The sequence below is a fragment of the Lynx canadensis genome, chromosome E1, assembly GCF_007474595.2.
Source record: "Lynx canadensis isolate LIC74 chromosome E1, mLynCan4.pri.v2, whole genome shotgun sequence".
In the NCBI taxonomy this organism is placed as follows: Eukaryota; Metazoa; Chordata; class Mammalia; order Carnivora; family Felidae; genus Lynx; species Lynx canadensis.
In genome coordinates, this window is record NC_044316.2 from 42,490,244 (window position 1) to 42,508,195 (window position 17,952).

A 17,952-nucleotide genomic window follows, 5' to 3' on the forward strand; every position below is an offset into this window, starting at 1 on the left:
CCCCTTCAAGATTCTGCTGAATCTGTGGCCTGTACTCCCAGGTGCTCATGTGAGCCCTGGCGCACAAGCTTGTGCACCGCGCAAGGCCCAGGCCGGGCGTGGTAGTCAGAAGGCGGAGGACTGTTGGCTGGGGTCGTCCTTCCTTCTAGGCGGTCCGGGGCTTTGGGGGCAGGGGGGAGGGGCCCCGGGCCGAATCCCCGCCTCTGCTCCGCGCCCCTCCCCTTTCCCCGCCCCGCCCGCCTGGAAAAATCCCTCGGCGCCCGGCCCAGCCGCGCGCCAGCCCACTCCCACCTGTCACCCCCATGCTGACCGAGGCTCTGCCAGCGGGCTGCTGGCTGCTGCCCCTCCGCCTCCAGTGAGCTCTTTGGTCGGGGGTTGGGGGGGGGGGGCGCCGGCGCCTGTGATGTCGCCGCCTCTGTGACGTCCCTGCCGCGACCCTCCCGCGGACAGGGAACAGCGCTCAGGATTCCCGGCTCACGGGCGGGGCGGCCCTTGGGAGGTGTCCTCCGGAGAAGGCTGTCCCACCCCCGCAGCCCCAGGCCTCTCCAAAGACGCAGGACTGCTTGGCTCTTCCCAGCAGTCCCAGAGAGGGCCGCGACCGGTAAGCTTGGATGGCCTTTGCACCTGCCTGGGGCACGGGCACATACTTGAGCAAGGATTCGGGGGTGTGCAGCCAGATTTGACAAGGCACCATGTGCTCAGGGCGGCCTGTTGGGGGGGGGGGGTTGGAATTCATCCTCAGACAGGAGCCCACTCCTGGCAAGTCAACTCTGGTCACTCAGGGCTGGGAGTCTAGGCTGGCTCCCGGTTCTGTTCCCTGGAAGCCAGGCCTCAGGGACAGGAGTGGGTGGGGCAGTCTTTGTTCTGGGCTCCTGGTTCCCCCCCCCCCCCCCATCCATGTCAGGCCAGGGACTTCCCTACTGCCACCAGGTGGGGCATCTTGCCTAACTGGTCTGAATAGATAGGCCAAAAGGAGGCCTGGAAGCTCCCACTGGGAGGGGGAAGGGGGAAGAGTGACCTCGATCAAGGGTTGAAAACAGTCCTTGCCCACAATAAAGGGCAGACCTGGGAAGATCCCACCAAGAAGGCAAAGGGAGGCAGCGGTTAGGATCTGTAAAGTAGGCAGGTGAGAGTGGGGACAGCCACGGCCTAACACGCTTGTCGTCACCCCAAACTTTATTGCTTACAAAGAGTTCTCTACAACCTGAACTCTGCAGTACCAAGGCTGGAGATCTTCATGTCCTGGGGGCTGGGGGTCCCTCCATGGGGAGGAGAATGGCTCGATGTGGATAGCTGGACAGACGCCGCCTTGGCAAGACACGGGGACGAGCTTCTCCCAAGGAGGGATCTCAGGGGCCACCCCTCACCCCCAGAAGCGGAGGCTGGCAGGCCCCCACACAATGATTCACAGTTGATTAATGCTACATGAGTCCTGATCAGCACCCCCACTGACGAAAAGACAGGGCTGGGGCAACGGGGTGGGGGGTGGGGCTCATCTTAAAGAAAAACGGAGGTTTGAGGGGTCGTGTGCGTAAAGACAGGTCAAGACTTGAATCCCTTCACCCCATCTCCTGGCCTGCTTTAGCGCGTGCAGAGCCACTGACCTGCCCTCCTGGAGGGCAGCCGTGAAAGTGCTTTGAGGTCATCAGAGTGCAAAGTGCAGTTGGCAAGTTGTCCCTGGACGAGGGGCAGGGCGGGGCTGGTGTGAGTGTGATGCCGGGGCTGTGTCTCAGGAAGCTGGTGTGCATGATGTTCCAAGCCGTGGCCGGGAGGAATGGGGGGTGGGGTGGATGGGGGGGTGCCTGCGGCTGCTGCTTTCTCACACATCTGCCACACCCCAGCTCCAGACGGCTCCTGCCGGGTAGGGCTCCCGTCGCCCTTCACTTTGACAGATGAGGGGGCTGAGTGCCAGCCAGCCGGGAGCAGTGCTGGGACTCAGAGCCTGCTGCTCTGGGGAAGACTGGTGGCCGGCGGCAAAGGGACATGTGCTTGGGGACTGAGAACCATTTCACTTAAGACACCTCTGGTCCTTGGCTGAAGCGGAGTTCGGCTCAGGACCTATGCTGCAACAACATGACGAGCGAGTTCTCCCTGGGAGACTTCCAGTGTCCGGCCTTCCTCCCTCCCTGACTCTGGCAGAAAAGCTGCTAGGTCTAAAGGGGGGTTCGATGGCCAGGCAAGGGGGTCAGAGGGCTCCCTGCTAATCCGGGGGTGGGTACGCCTGCCGTCCCGCTCCTGCATTGGACCTGGGTGTGGGTCCTGGGACACTCGACACCCTCACACCTGCTTGGAGGCCGAGGGGCTCGCCCACCCCTCCCTGACCCAGGCCGGAAGCTGCTCTATCCTGACTGCCAGCAAGTGGTCACTGATCTAAGCAGGTCAGGCCAGCTTGTTTGGACCAGAGCAGAGAAGACCCTTTTGGCTCCCCATGGGGAGCGGCCTCCTGCCTCCTTCCTCCTCCTCACGTGGGCACCGGGCGTTCTCTTGGCAGGGTCAGGCAGGACACAGCAGATCCTGGGAGGCATTCTGCTCACCCCTAGTCCCACCAGTGAAGCCACAGGATGGCAGGTCCCCGGGAGCAGGCTGAGCCCGTGTGTCGGGGGCGGCACTGACACCAAGAAGGCAGGCCGCTTCCGGTGGAGCGGAGCCAGTGGTGGAAGGCTGGGTTAGGGCCTGTTCTCCAGGTGGCCATGCTTGACCCTCCAGCTCCAGGCAAAGCTGCCATCAGGGGCCAGGGTGCACTGCAGGTCGATGCCCGAGTCTGGCACCTCCATGTCATAGCGCACGGGCCGCCCGTCCTTGGTCACCAAGCTGAAGGCTGCGGCTGGGATCTGGGGGCAGAGCAAACCAGCAGGCCTGAGACAGCAGCATGGGGTTTGGGGGCTGCCCAGAAGTGCAAAGCGGAGGTCTCTCTCCAGCCAGGTGGGTTGTCCCGAAGGCATACTCTTGCCTTTCTTTCTGGAGAATCTCAACCAGCCCAAGGGTAGGTCCTGGGGACCCCTCAGTCACCACCGGGGGGCTTGCCCTGAGCCCTTGGGGGATAACCGAAGTCAACTATTCCCTACAGTGCCATTTCTACTTATTCAAAAGCCTTCCCCCTGGAGGGCTGGGCCAGGTACACTGACTTCTGGGACTCTGCCTCTTAAGTGTGCACCTGTCCCCTTACCTGACTGCTGATGCCTGTTGCGATGTCCCCCACCTTGACCCGGTGAAACTCCCGGATGTGCAGGTGTTCGCCGTTGAGAGACTGTATTTGGATTTTCACACCTAGAAGGCAGGCAAGGTGACCGTCAGGAGAGTGGCTGCTGGCTCTCTGTAAGGAGCCCCACGGAGAGGGACGCAGGATGGCTGTGAGGAAGCCGATGTGACATTTAGGCTAGAGTGGCCCTAATGTTCTACGCCTGCTAGCTCTTCCTGGTAATTTTCTGTCAACATCTAGAATTTGGCCTGCACAATGCAAAGAGCTAAGGTTGGCTCTTATGGGGAACTAGCATTCCAACCTGCACACAAAGCAAAAAGGAAGTGGAAACAGAGACTCTTAAATTAGATTGTGGGCAACTTAGGCTGTAATGTCCCCTCAGTTGGGACAGCCGTCGGCCAGGCCACGGGGGCTTGATGCCATGTGTCACACCGGCCCTGGTAAGAGCGGGAGCTGATGAAACCCTCGTTCTATCAAAATCACGACATAGCCTATGCAGCCACCCTTGAAAACAAGTCCATGTATGTTTTCTTTCTCGTCTTAATGACTTTAAATCCCAGAGGAGGATCCCAGCAAACTTGTTGCGGAGTTCTCGATCAAAATGCTCACGAGGTCGGGGCACCTGGGTGGCTCAGTCGGTTAAGCGGCCGACTTCGGCTCAGGTCATGATCTCCCGGTTCGTGAGTTCGAGCCCCACGTCGGGCTCTGTGCCGACAGCCCAGAGCCTGGAGCCTACTTTGGATTCTGTGTCTCCCTCTCTCTCTCTGCCCCCCTGCCACCTGTGCTCTCTCTCTCTCTCTCTCTCAAAAATTATAAATAAACATTAAAAAAAAATTTTTTTTAAATGCTCATAAGGCCTCGTTCCTCCTGTTCCCCTTGGAAGGCATTATTTACTTCTTGACGCTAGGCCAGGAGAGACCGCTCTGTGCCCCACAGTAGGGGCCTTCTAGAACTCCATCGGCAACCCATGAGGGGCCAGGTCCTTCACTGACTGCCCCACCAGGGAAGGCTCTGGGGCAATCAGGGCCTTTGCTCTAGACCGACTTCGTGGCCAGGCTCCTCCAGTCCGGGCGCCCGGTGCCTTCCTCTCCCTTCCCCCGCTGCGCCAGGAGAAGGGGGACATAAACTGCCTCGGACTCCCTCGTCGCAGGCCGATCAGGTGCTGTGGGGGCAGCTGGGCAGGCAAGTATTGGGGTGTACCATTGAAATAGCTTGGAGTGTCGGTGGGCCGTCCCCGTGCCAGCACCATGTTCCAGCTGGAGCTGCGAGCCTCTGCCTGGCTGCTCCATGAGTGCACACCGGAACTCAGGGTGTCCCGCGAGCTCTGAGAGGCCTTTGACGGGTTCTGAAACAAGAGGGGGCACAACTCGGGCCCCTGGGCTTGGGGAACCATCTGTGGCCTTGATGGGGCTTGGGGCGGAAGGGCTCGGGGGCGAGGAACCGCTCGTGTCCCGGGCTGGAGCGTGGCCCCACTGGGCACTTTTGGGGCTAAGCTGGGGTCTGGAGTGGGGGGTGAAGAGTACTTCTAGGGGGCCCCAAGCCCAAATCTCCATCCCCACAATCGCGAGTAGCCAAACGGTTCCCCAGTTCCCCAGGTGCGTTGGAGACGGATTGGCTCATCCTGAGCAAGCGTGACACCCTGCCCCGGTGGGGAGCCCTTCCAAAAGGAAGGGGTGACCCCCCACCAGCCTCCCTTCGCCGCTGCTTGCACACAGCCCCTTCACCAGCTGGACACAAAGCTCCGTGCCCCGGCCCTGGGTCCCCGGCCGGCTTACCTTCTCGCTGTCGTCTGACAGAGAGAGGCTGTCGACGCTGAGGCACGAGAGAATCTGCTCCTGCTCCTCCAGTGAAAACGGCTGGGACAGGCTGTTCAGAAACAGTTCTGGAGAGGAAGGCAGAGGATGGCTGTGGAAGACCGGGAGTGGCCCGGCCCAGCTGTGTGTGGGGCTGCACGGACCGCAGGAGCTGACCTCTGAGGGAAGGGCCTAGAAGAAAGCGCACGCTGGCTGCGCAGGGGATGAAGCCCGGGCCTTGGGGGAGGCCCAGGTCTGTGCGCGGGGACCCAGAGGTCGCAGCCGTGGCCGCCCATACCTATTTCCAGTTGTTGCAGCTCCTGTTCTGGGAAGGTCGCCTTCCGCTCCACCGAGCTGGGGCTTTTGGCAGGGGCCGGGTCCAGGGAGGACAGAGGTAATGGTTCCCATGTTCCAGACTCCTCCTTGCCCCAGTTCAGGCTTGGAGACTTGTTCCGCTCTGGGGGTTCTGGGGGTAGAGGAGGCTGGAGCTTAGGGGCCCCGCCTGTCGTGTCCTCGGTTGGCTGGGGCCCCGGAGCCCCAGGTGAGAGCTCCCTCGGCTGGGCCTGTGGCGTCCGGGGAGAGTGGCCTTGGCTGGGCGGCGGATGGGCTTGGTGTGGCGGCGGTTGTCTTGGCTCTTTATACTCTCCTCTCCAAGGGCTCCTCAGACCTCCCACTACAAAACAGAGCACAGGCGGTGAGGTGGAAACAGGCCCGGCCAGGTGGCCCTTCCCGAGCAGAGGGCTGGAGGCAAGCAGTGACGGAGGGCCCTTGCCCCACTAGGGGACGCTGAGGTCTCGGAGGCGGCCTCTTCCGTAAGACGGCCTCCCACAGTGGGAGCAGGATGGTATTTCTGTCTTTTATTCTATTTTCCTTCTAGGTAACCATCACAAATTTAAAAATGCCAGAATTGGCTCCAGAGAAGGACTTTGTAAATGGTAAAGATTTAAAAACAGCTCCGAGGTAACACCAACTTTGAGTTCCCATGTACGCTGGCCTCCTTGACCACCCGCCCCGCCCCGCCCCCATCTCTCTTAGCCCTTCTTCCCCACACTCCACGCTTTCTCTGGGGGGGGGGGGCAGTTCATCTATGTTTTGTGGGGGGGGGCATTCAGGATCTCTCTCCTGTTTTATGTATTCCCCTTTCATTCCCATAACCACTGCCTCTCCCCTGCACCGCCCACCCCCCCCCCCCGTGACCTTCTATTTGCTGTGTCACTTTGGGTTCGATCGTGTTCTTGCAAACTGTGTGTTGTTTTTATTTTTCAATATCTCGTTTACAAAAAAGGTATTGTGTTCTAGGCCTCGCTCTGTCCGTCTCCTTTTTGCCCAGCGCACCACGGTTTCAAAATCCAGCCAGGTTGCTCTGCGCCACTGGGTTGCTTTAACTGCTGAGTGGTGCTCCATGGGGCCCACCCTGCCCACCACCCTTGCCTCTGGCCTTTCCAGTCTCCCAGCAAGGGACCCGCCACTGAGCCTACTCCTCTCCTGCAAACGACCCTGCAGTGCGGGCCCTCCGGCATGTCCCAGCGAGAATCTCTTTGGTGCTGGGTCGGTATGGGCCGTGTTGACTCTCTCACCCCTGCAGCCAGTGTGGGGTTCTTACCATGCTGCAGGGCCAGGCTGACCTTCCTCCACAGCTCCACTGCAGACGCGCGGTGCCCAGGCTCTTTCCTTAGCCCCTCCTGGATGGCCTGGGCCGTGAGAGGGGCACAGGACGGTGGGATCTCCCTCACAGGCGGCGGCTCGCTGGCAATCTGTGGGTCAGAAGGCAACGCTCACTTCCCAGCACCCAGCGTACGAGTGGAAGACAGCGCTGACCTGCCATGAACCTAAGGAGATCCTTCACCTGGGATGTCCCCTTGGGCCCACCGATCTGGGTGGCAAGTGTTTTAGTGAGGCTCCCACGTTTACGATGAGGCCTCTTCCTGTTCCCATCGGCCACGGAAGAGCAGCCAAAATGGGGACCGCCCCAAGTCTGCAGCCCCGGGCCCGTGGGCCTCCTGGCCCTCCCGCATGCTGTCACTGACCTTGAGGCACAGTGGCCCTCTGAAGTACTGGGTCCAAGGGTGGCAGCCGTTGAGCATGTGAAGCATCATACAGCAGCTGCTCCACACGTCCACCTTGGCGTCACAGGGCTTGCCCATCACCACCTCTGGAGCCATGTGGGTCTCTGTGCCAGGGATGTAGTCCCCTGAGGGGGGTGAGGTGAGGCGGAAAAGCCAACCGTGAACTCTGGGGGGCAAGAGCCTTGGCAGTGACCACACCAGTCAATTCCCGGGATACCTTGAATTTGTCTCTGTTAACGGGCCTCGAGTAGAGAGAAAGCCTCCAGCTCAAATCTGCCGGGGATGAGCTAAGTCAGGGGCTCCCCTGGAGACTGGCACAAAGAAGGCATCACCCAAAATATGGGCTCTACCCATTGGCCCAAACTCTTAGAGTGCTTTTTAACACTGGGGAGGGGCCTGGGCGTTCGAAATTATGTGGCAGGAGACTAATTAATGGTTATGATGTTCCTGCAATGTTAGCAAGTGAAAAAAACAAAAACAAAAAAACAACCAAACAAACTTCTAGGCAGACTAGAAGGATCGATACCAGATAGGAAGTTGTTTCCCCCACTCTGGTGATCTGTATTTTTTATTTTAGCTTAGTTCTACTTTCTGCAAAAGATTTTAGAAAAGAAATTATTTTCATAATACAGGCAGGTGTCTGTTTTCAATATACATCTTCAGAATGACCAAGATAGTCCTCTAATGATAGAGAATCACTTAAAAAAATTTTTAATGCTTTTTATTTTTGAGAGAGAGAGGGTGAGCAGAGGAGGGGCAGAGAGAGAGAGGGAGACACAGAATCTGAAGCAGGCCCCAGGCGCTGAGCTGTCAGCACACAGCCTGACACGGGGCTGGCACCCACAAACCATGAGATCATGACCGGAGCCGAAGTCTGGCACTTAACTGAGAGCCACACAGGTGCCCTGTCAGAGAATCACTTCTAAAAGGTTTTTGCCTAGGGTGCCGGGGTGGCTCGGTTGGGCGTCTGACTCATGGTTTCGGCTCAGGTCATGATCTTGCAGTTCGTGGGTTTGAGCCCCACATGGGGCTCTGTGCTGACACTGTGGAGCCTGCTTGGGATTCTCTCCCTCTGCCCTTTCCCTGCTCTCTCTCTCTCTCTCTCTCAATAAATAAATAAGAGGTTGATTTTCCTTTGGTCAAGAGGAAATAACCTTATGCAGAACGCTATAAATGAAAAAAGAGCAGAATTGTGTTATAATGGCCTTAACGAGGTACAGGAAGAAAAAAAGGAGATGGAAGGAGTGATCTACAATGTTTGTGATTATGTCTCTGGGCAAGAGGAACAGGGTAGCTCCTTTTTCCCTCCTCTTCTACACCACTTCACTCTGTAGTTGCTAAATATGTCACAATGGATGTGGATTATTTTACTAATCAGAAGATTTAAGTTAAAAACAGATGCTTCTCCAGCTACAGAGCCCAGGCCTCTTGGTCAGCCCTGGTGTTGTGCTTCCAGAAACTGCTCAGAGGCCCAGGACGGCTGAGGCCACAGGCTGGGAGCCGAGCCACCCAGAAAAGGCTGGATGAGAGGCGGCCAGCCTTTCCGTTCCCTTCTCTGTGTAGCAGGAATATCAGAAACGAGGACCTGATACTCATTCTTGCATTTAAGCGTAACAAAAGCTTTCTGCTAACCTAGGGTTGTTGATGGGCTGAAATACTGTGGACAAAAAGGGTTCACACCTCTGACTGCTATTACAGAAAGCACAGGAGAAGGCTAATGCTTCGTGAAGGCTAGTGGTGACTGTCATCGTGGGGGAGGGAGGCAGGAGGCGGGGCTTACCCGTGAGCAAGGACTTCCCCAGGCCATCGGGTTGAAGGCACACAGCATGGCCGAAGTCACAGAGGGCTGCACGGCTCCCATCGCTGGACAGGAGCACATTGTCAGCTGCCAGGCCACCCCAGAGAAGAAGAGGAACAGGTGAGTCACTCCAGGCCCCAGCCCCATCTGGACCTCCAGGGAGGCAGTTTCTGGCTGACCCTACATGACAGCTGCCTGCTTCTGATTAGTTTTATTAGTCATAAGGAAGGGAGGAGGTTTATCAGTTCGGGCTAGAGGCAGGCAGCAGGCGGATCTCTGAGGTCTGGGGACAGTTTACTCTTGGGACACTGCCACTCAGCTCTGCTGCCCCCACCCTCCCCCAGTGGTCACCAGTGCTTAGGAACTCCATCTGCAGTTCTCTGCAGGCACTGCCCACTGGCAACTAGGGTGCCGGGCTAAGGGCCTGGGGAACACACTTCCCCCTCCTGCCAGCACAGCCCTGCCAGCCTGACGTGGGACCTGCCACTGGGGACGGTCAGGCAGGCCCAGAAGATCTGGGAGGAGGTCAGGCAGGTTGAGGTAAGGAAGGAGGAGGCCGCTGGGGACCAGGGCGGTGGGGGCACAAGCCTCACCTTTGATATCTCCGTGCAGAATCCTTCGGGTGTGAAGGTACTCCAGCCCTTCCAGAGCCTGGCCTAGGTAGTAAAGGGCCCGGTCCTCCGGCAGACAGCCCTTCTGCTTTATGAGCTGGCCCAGCGAGCCACCTAGGAGACCAACGGCCAGTCTTTACATGGTGCATTTCCAGGCCTGCAAGCAGGCCACGGGCAAAGGCCTTCAAAGGGCAGGTGGTGGAAAGTAGGCCTTTCCGGCTGATGTCGCAGGGTCAAGAGATTAAAAATGGAATAACTGGGGACCAAGGTCAACCCTTGGCTCTGAACCTGGCTCCTTACCTTCTAAGAGTTCCATGAAGATGTTGACCCAAGGACCTTCCTTCACAGCTCCATACAGAGGGACGATTCTGGGTGAGGTCAATCCTGCACATGCCATCAACTCCTCTGCCCGAAACACTTCGATGCGCACCTGGCAGGGCGCAGAGGTAGCTGTGAGTCAGGGTGAGGGACAAGGGCTGGTTCCCCAGTGCCCCTGCACAGAGACTGCTGATGTTCCCAGTGACGATTCTGAGGCCAGGCAGGGCCCTGGTGGGCCTACTGGAGCCACAGAGACTAAACTGTATACCCTGGGGGGTCAGGTTCAACATCCAGTGCTTGGTTAAAATTCTGCACTGCTGATGTGTGTGGAAATACACGGAATCACAAAGACTACAGCCCTTATCCAGGCTCCTGGCACGCTCCCACCCTCAAATCTGCCAAACACAGAACTTTTTTTTTGCCCCAGCCCAAATGTCTGGGCCATTTCGAGGACATGAGACCTTCTGTTTATCAACATCCACGTCTACTCTTCAGAGGCTGGGTTTCCATCTTATCTGTAGCCAGAGCCGATGGCAGCCAAGGATCCTGGCTCTGTCAGTGCCTCTGGATCCTCAGCACTTTTCTCAGCTCGTAATTATTTGTCTTTCCCCTGAAGGCTAAAGTGCCCATGTAGACGGAGCAGTGCCTGTTTATTCTGTTTGCAGCTGTTTCCCCGGGATCTGGGCAAAAGGAGGCTTCTAACGGGAGGGGTTTGGCCAAGGTCCCTCCCATAGGGACCACCCACTCCTTTGTGTAGGGATGAGCACAGCAAGGAGGGAAGAAACAGGCCTAGGACACAATCATCCTAGACTGAGACTCTGGCTTGGCCATTTCCAAAGGTAGAGTGTGTCCCTTAAGCTGTGTTTCCATGTGCAAATGGTGATGACAGTGGCATCTGCTCCCGCGTAGAGTGAGGATTTGGAGGGATGATAACCCAGCGCTAGGCCTCGCAACCAGCGGGTGCTCAGGAAATGTTAGCTGCCCCCTTCCTCCCTCCAGCTCATATAAGAGCAACTTATTAAACACTTAGAAGTCCTAACAGACACTTGTCCTCTCCTTTCCGGTTGCCGCTGGTTCTCCTGTTAGTCTTAACAGGTACCACCAGGGGGCGCCGGTGGCAACAAAACCAGCCTGGAAGAAATCACTCAGGACCTGGCAGTCTGGCTTGGAGACATGCTGACTTGGCAGGAGCCCTGACGATGTGGGGCTTTTGGACTTTTGCCTATCAGTGGAAAATGTCTCTCTTCTGGTTACAGAGTATCTGGTCTGGTTAATCAACTTGCAGAAATTTTGACTCTTTGTCAGCGTTTCCAGCTCTGAACCTGAGTTGGAATGAATTCACCATCAGGACTCGTACTAGCAAAGGTCTTTAACTCTCGGGCTCCCAAACGGAGCTGAAGCAGTTTGGGGCACCCCAGAGGACTTGGCAGGGTGCTGCAGGATGTTTTTCTTTCTTTCTTTTTCTTTTTCTTTCTTTCTTTCTTTCTTTTTCTTTGTCTTTCTTTCTTTCTTTCTTTCTTTCTTTTCTTTCTAGTTTATTTATTTTGAGAGAGACAGAGAGAGCACGAGGGGGAGAGGGGCAGAGAATCCTCCGAAGCAGGCTCCACGCTGCCAGCGCAGAGCCAGATGGGGCTTGAACTCACGAAACCGTGAGCTCATGATCTGAGCCGAAACCAAGAGTCGGACACTTCACCGACTGGGCCACCCAGGCGCCCCCGAGATGTTTTACTTTTGAGGGGAGCAGGGATGATGGTTATCTGTGGGACACCGCGTAAATTACTCCCTCAAGATAGTTCAGTTTCGACATTAGCTTGCGCTCCATTCTTTCCATGTATCTTTACGAAGCTAGGCTTTTGGAGCTTGCGGGGATACAAGTACTTTGAGGGGGGGATAGGAAGCAGGATATGAAGCTGAGGATGTCTGATCTGATTTCAAAATTTTGAGAAGTTGTGCAGTGCCCAACGAGGCATACATCCCGTTAGTAGTTATGATTAAGAACAGAAGGAAATTTCCTTTCAACTTATGTGTATTGTTATTCAAATAACTACTAAGTTGTTAGGAAAAACACTATTATTTGACCTAATTACTTTAATAAATGGAACTTTTAGGTATTTGTTTTGGCCTGGGGTGTCATGAAAAATTACTGATACTAAGGGCTGCAAACCGAGAAAGGCTGGGAACCTCTGCCCTAACTTTTAAGAAATCCATAAGTCCTCTGGAGTATTCCAGTAATGTTGAGAACATTCTCACCCAGGGGCACCTGGCTGGCTCAGTCAGTAGAGCCCATGACTCTTGATCTCAGAGTTGTAAGTTCAAGCCACACTAGGTGTAGAAATTACTTAAAAATAAAAATCTTTAGGGGGCGCCTGGGTGGCTCAGTCGGTTAAGTGTCTGACTTTGGCTCAGGTCATGATCTCACGGTTTGTGAGCCCTGCCTTGGGCTCTGTGCTGACAGCTCAGAGCCTGGAGTCCGCTTCAGATTCCAAGTCTCCCTCTCTCTCTCTCTCTCTCTCTCTGCCCCTTCCCTGCTCACACTATGTCTGTGTCTCTCTCTCAAAAATAAACATTAAAAAAAAATAAAAAAAAATAAAAATGAAAATCTTAAAAAAATTTTTTTTTCAATTCTCACCCAGACCCGGGTGGGGGCGGGTCAGAGGGGACACTCCAAAACACAAGGTGATTTAGAAGTCTGTGCCAGCCCCAGGGAGAGCAAGCAGAAAGGGCAGTCCCAAGCGGCGCAGCTGGAGAGAAAGCACACGGCCGCCCAGCTGGCCCACCTCTCCTCCCTGGACCTCAGGGTCCTCATCTGTTAAAGCAAGGGGCTGGACTATGGTGAGGGTGTTCACGAAAACTAATATTCACTGCCCACTGAACACATGCGAGGCACCATTCTAAGCACTTTATGAGCATTCGTTATTTACATCTTACAATAGCCTATGGGGTGGTATTCTCATTATCTCCAATTTACAGATGAGGAAGCTAGAGTCTGGACAAATAACTTGCCCAAGGTCACTGGTAGGAAGTCTCAGAGGTGGGGTTTTGGTTGGGGAAGCCTGACTCTGGGATGCCAGCTGCCCCGCCTCACCGAAGGCCTTCCCAGGAGTATCAGCTCTTACATCCAGGACGTTCTCACGTACATTCGGGAGCGTGTAGGTGGGAGCGCAGTCAGCAATCCCCTGACTGCCAAGTCCACAAGCCACTTCCCCCGCTTAACTGCCTGCATGCTGACACTGGGGATTGACTTTTCTTTCTTAAAACTCTCCCTCTTGGTCAGTATCTGTATCCATTTTATTTCATCAGTAAAAACGCGGAAAATAGCAATTCTGTAAATTCTTTTAAAGATCCCGGGAACGTAAGATACGTGAAAAGTAACTCACAGTACTGGGCGCACAGTAGTCAAATAAACAGAGGGGTCCCCCCATTTCCTCGTCGCCATGGAGATACTCTCCCCTCAGTCCTAGATCCCCTTCTCAGCGCTCGTCCAGGCTGCCCTCACTGGTGTACCTTGCTGACGGCTGCTTTCTACCACCTTTATGCCATGTAAATGTCCATCCCCCATTACAACGTCGCCAAGCCTTTCCGGGGGTGTGGATTCCGCAGCTTTGCCTCTAGCCCCTGGCGCCGTATCTGGCACAGACCAGGTGCTTGGTAACGGCTGGGTTGGGCCAAGGCCACACTAACCCGATCGGAGGCAGAGTCAAAAGGAGGCTCCCAGAACTCCATGCAGGAGCCAGATGTTCTTAAATGAATGGTTCTTAACCCTCTTTGGGCCACAGACGTCTTTAACACCTGATACATGATAACGGATGCTTCCCCATCCAAAATGTGTGTGCCACACACAGATACACCATTGAACAAAGTTCCAGGAGTTCACACGTTCTATAAATTCATCCACTGGTGAGGATACAAACTTCCACGTCGGCTGATAAAAAGCACTAGAGAGACATGGATGTACCAATAAGGAACTGTGTCCACGATATGCGATCACATGGAACATATGGCACAGGACAGCCTCTAGAGTAGTCTCGTTTTAATAAAAGCAACTACATGTTTATGTATGCATAAAAAGTCTAAAAAGATGTCAAAGGGCAGCTGCCTCTGCGAACGGGATTGGGCAACAAGGACTTTTGTGTTTTGGGGTATCCTTTGAAATCTTCTATAATGAGCCTGTGTTTATTTGCCATTAAAAGATCAAACAAGGCCTTAACAAAGTGAACAGACCCCCGTGCGTTAAACCCTGGACTTGTGACCAGTCAGCATCTGACCCGAGGCCATGGATGTTCTAGAAGGAGGACCAAGGAAGTGCTGTTGTTCCACATGCTGGATCTTCCTCAGGGAACACTGGAGAGTGCACAGACCCGCTCTGACCTCTGATCCCTGCCCCCTCCCCCAGTGCCTGCTCTACATCCCGCCCCCCCACCCCAGAAAAAGGAGAAAAAGGAGGGGCTGTCTGCCCACCCGATGGCAGCTGTGTGGGCGGCCCCAAAGCCACCCCACTGAGCTCTTGGGTCGGGGAGGCAGATTCTGGAAGCGGCCAGTTCTGGCCCTGGGGAGCCTACTCGTTGTGCTTGGAGCTTTTCCGCCTGCCTTGGGGAGGTGAGAAATGGAGTATCTGTCTTCTACTATATCAGGGATGTTTTCCTTGTTGCCTGGGACCCCGGAGAACCTCAGCAGGGCGACAGCTGAGAAGCCCAGTGACTAAGCTCCCCTAGCGCTGGGCACTGGACTCCAGGACACTTCATACTCTCGCTCTCCTCCCACCCAGCCTTCAGGAGGGACAGCTGAGCCTTCTCCGATGGCCCGGGGAGGGCACATGGCCTTGGCACCCAGTGGGAAATGCCGGCCCACGCTGGCGGGCACTCAGCACGTGCCTGGGCCGGCGGGGGGAGGCGGGGGTGGGGCCCGCTCCGTTGACACAGTGTGTCTGAAGTTTGGGGTAATACCTACGGATAGTCCCCCTCTCAGCCCATCACCCGGGGGCCCAAGCTCTCCAACTGTAACATCCCGGCCCACCTACAAGCCAAGGAAGCCAGGGTATTCAGGGTATTCACATCACAATTTGCGTCCTCACCGCTGAAAGCCACAAGCAGCCGCGGGGCTGAGCGTGCCTTTGGTCCTCTTCCCTTTGGGGGGAGCAGAGGGTCCCTGACAAGACCTGCTTGAAAACAAGGTCTACCGGGGAGCTAGCTTATTTCCTTTTGTCACGGGCCAAGAAAACGGCCCCTCGAAACGTTTCTCATTTCAGCCTCTTGCGGTCCTGGGCGCTAGCTCTGAGGCTGAGTTTGGGCCGAGGACAAGGTGGCTTCCAGTCAAGGTGAACTGAGGGTGGGGGTAGGAGAAAAGACACCTGAAGGGGAGCAAGAGCCAGCACCAAGGTCTGTGTTCTGCTGCGTCACAAGGAGGCCTCAGTTCCAGGCCCAGCTCTACGGTTCTAGACAAGGCACGCTACCTTCTCCGGTCCCCGGTTCTACCCTGGTGAAACGAGGGAGCAGGGGAGGCGATTCACGCCCCTGCTCCCATCGATTCCCAGGACCATGAGTCTCTTCCCCTGCCCACTTCCTACAGAGTGGATCGTAGCCAGACTCTGGAGCTAGCCAAGCCTGGGTCTCTTGCTAAGTCTCATTTCCTCATAAGGTCCACCTCCCAGGACCTATTATTCCCGCCAGCAGGAGGCAGAGCCCAAACCGAAATCAGATCTGACGTCCCAAGCGCATGGCCTCGTCCAAGAGGCACCCGTTAGGGGCAGGTTATTGTTGTGGTGGTTTTTACCTTCTGGCCCAGGCGTGAGCAGCCCCACTATGTGGTTTAGGGGTTTCAGCTCAACACGAATTGCACGACGAGCCAACACCTTCCAGGTTTGGACTTGCCCCTAAGGGCCCCGGCATCAGGAGTGGCCCAGGACGCGTGCACACTTGCATACTCCATCTGACACACGCACACCAAGTGCAGCTCCCAGGCCGGGACATGTGACCGAGACTGCTCCCTTCCGGCTCCAGCTGACCCCAGGGTGCCCAGCGACAGCCAGGCTCTGTTAACAAGCCAGAGCCATGGCTGCCCTGTGATTGCCCTTGAAAGAAAGCAGAAGGAACACAACAGGCCACCTGCCTGGCTTCCCTCTGCAGCCCCCGGAGCCCAGGCGCACCTTTTTCTTTCGGGCCTACCTTTTTGACCGCACACTGGAAGCCAGTCTGCTTGTCCTGCATCCTGTGCACCTCTCCGAAGGAGCCTCTGCCCAGGCAGGGCTGGCGCGTGGCCCAGTGGACCTCCTCTCGGTACTCATAATCCACCGGCTTGAGTTTCTGGGGTTGGCAGGAGACAGAAGCCAGTTTCAGTGACCAGGGCAGCGGGCGGGACGAAGGGTTACAGTGAGGAAGGCTCTCTGGCTGGTCGTCCTTGCCAGGCTGCTGGGGCAGAGCCCTCACCACCAAAGACACCCCCGGGTCTGAGGCAGGGCTCTGCAGGGGCAGGACCAGAGGGAGTTACAGGAAAAAAGTGAAGGCAGTGGACAGCCTCGCCGGCTGCCCAAGCTAAGCCGACCCTTGTGGCGAAAGATCCTTCTCCCCAGACTTGCGGTTGTGGGACACAAATGGAATTGTCGGGGCGCCTGGGAGGCTCAGCCGGTTAAGCATCTGACTCTTGACTTTGGCTCAGGTCATGGGTTTGAGCCCCGCACGGGGCTCTGCACTGATAGGGCGGAGCCTGCATGGGATTCTCTCTCCTCTCTCTCTGCCCCACCCCCGGCCCCCAACCCCTCTCTCAAAATAAATAAATCAAACTTTAAAAAAATGGAACTATCAACAACCATGACCAAAAGTATAGCTCCGAAGCTATAAGGTAGAAGAAAGGGAAGGGACCATGAAGAGGGGTGGGGGACAAGGGATCATGTCAAAGATGGATGGAATAAACCCCAGAAATTGAAGTCTGGTAAAATCATCTTAGAGTTATAAAGCTCTCCAGCAGAGCACTGGAGGGAAAGAGGAAGGCCAGGGGGATATGCAGATGGTCAAAATCCTCGCCTTTCATAGCAGGGGTCAGGAGGGAACATGTGCAGTTGATGCTTGCTTATTCCTCTTTCTCAGTATGTGTATCATTCAACACACACTACACACACACACACACACTCTTCAGCAATAACTTAATAAGTTCGGCAATAACTTCAGAAGAACTCAAAGCAGAAATATCTAAAAAGCCTGAAGAATGATCTGGAGGTGGAGCAGGGGATACCGCCTCTTGCCAGGGATGAGCACTTTCCGACTATCTGATGACGATACAGATACTTCGATACAGAGTGAAGACTATGCCCCGCCCCACTCCCCCCCCGCCCCGACTCCCCGCAAAGGTGGGAAGTAAAAAGGGTCTGGCAGGTTTCCAGTGATGCTTCGCCCCCCCCCCCCCCCCCAGAACAGGTCCCGCCTGACGGCCGGCTGCTGCTCTGGGCCCCAGAGCCGGTGGTACATGTACCTGTGTTTGGGGGATGGCTTACCTCTGTAAGCAGGACCCCCTCGCTGTCCATCGTTTCAGGGCTGGGCTTCTGGGGCTTGAAACCTCCTGCCGACCAGGTCTTGGCCAGGCTGGCCAGGCTGTGGGCCTGGCCTGAGCTCACACTGCCTTGCAGGGCATGTACCATGTACTCCTCCACAGAAAACTTGTCATACGGGCCCCGGGATGGGCACCCGGGCTCCAGGTGTGGGCCGGGCACAGGCTTCTGACCGTCCACACAGGCCAGTTTGCCCAGGTGGGGGCCGGACAGGGGCTGCTGGCTGTCTATACAGGCCAGTTTGTCTAGGAAGAAGGACTCTAAGGGGTGAGGTTTCCAGGGCTGGAGAGGGTGGAACGGGAAGGGATGGGGCAGTCTGCTGTAGGGGAAGGGGTGAGCGGGCTGGGGCAGGGGGCCTAGATCCTGGGGGTGGTGGAGTTTCCACACGTGATTTAGACATTGCAAGGGGCTGATCAGTTTGTGGAGTTCTGATCGAGGCAGTGCCGGCCGCAGGCCCTCCTCGAGCTTCTTGAAACAGAGTTGGCCGAGGCCCGGCTCCTTCAGAGGTTTGGTGAACTGGAGGGCGTTCCTCACATATGGGGGGCCCAGTGGGGACTCATCCTCCTGTGGGGGAAAACACAGGTGGTAGTACATACACAGGGCCAGGCTGAGGCACGGGCACCGTCCCGA

The 17,952-nt window shown here is 56.2% G+C and overlaps 1 protein-coding gene across 1 annotated transcript in view; it reads right to left on the minus strand.

Moving 5' to 3' along the window:
- Positions 1–1,158: 1,158 nt before the first annotated feature.
- Positions 1,159–17,952, minus strand: part of MAP3K14 (mitogen-activated protein kinase kinase kinase 14) — a 44,150-nt gene continuing 27,356 nt past the window's right edge. Inside the window, exons 5-16 of the mRNA XM_030295609.1 lie at positions 17,269–17,886; positions 15,947–16,084; positions 9,768–9,897; positions 9,450–9,581; positions 8,839–8,943; positions 7,020–7,183; positions 6,596–6,746; positions 5,291–5,665; positions 4,975–5,081; positions 4,400–4,544; positions 3,167–3,267; positions 1,159–2,831 (exon numbers count right to left, since the gene is read on the minus strand). Of these exons, the coding sequence (XP_030151469.1) occupies positions 2,667–2,831; positions 3,167–3,267; positions 4,400–4,544; positions 4,975–5,081; positions 5,291–5,665; positions 6,596–6,746; positions 7,020–7,183; positions 8,839–8,943; positions 9,450–9,581; positions 9,768–9,897; positions 15,947–16,084; positions 17,269–17,886 (2,331 nt within the window). The 3' untranslated portion in view covers positions 1,159–2,666. The remainder of the gene's footprint in view (positions 2,832–3,166; positions 3,268–4,399; positions 4,545–4,974; positions 5,082–5,290; positions 5,666–6,595; positions 6,747–7,019; positions 7,184–8,838; positions 8,944–9,449; positions 9,582–9,767; positions 9,898–15,946; positions 16,085–17,268; positions 17,887–17,952) is intronic.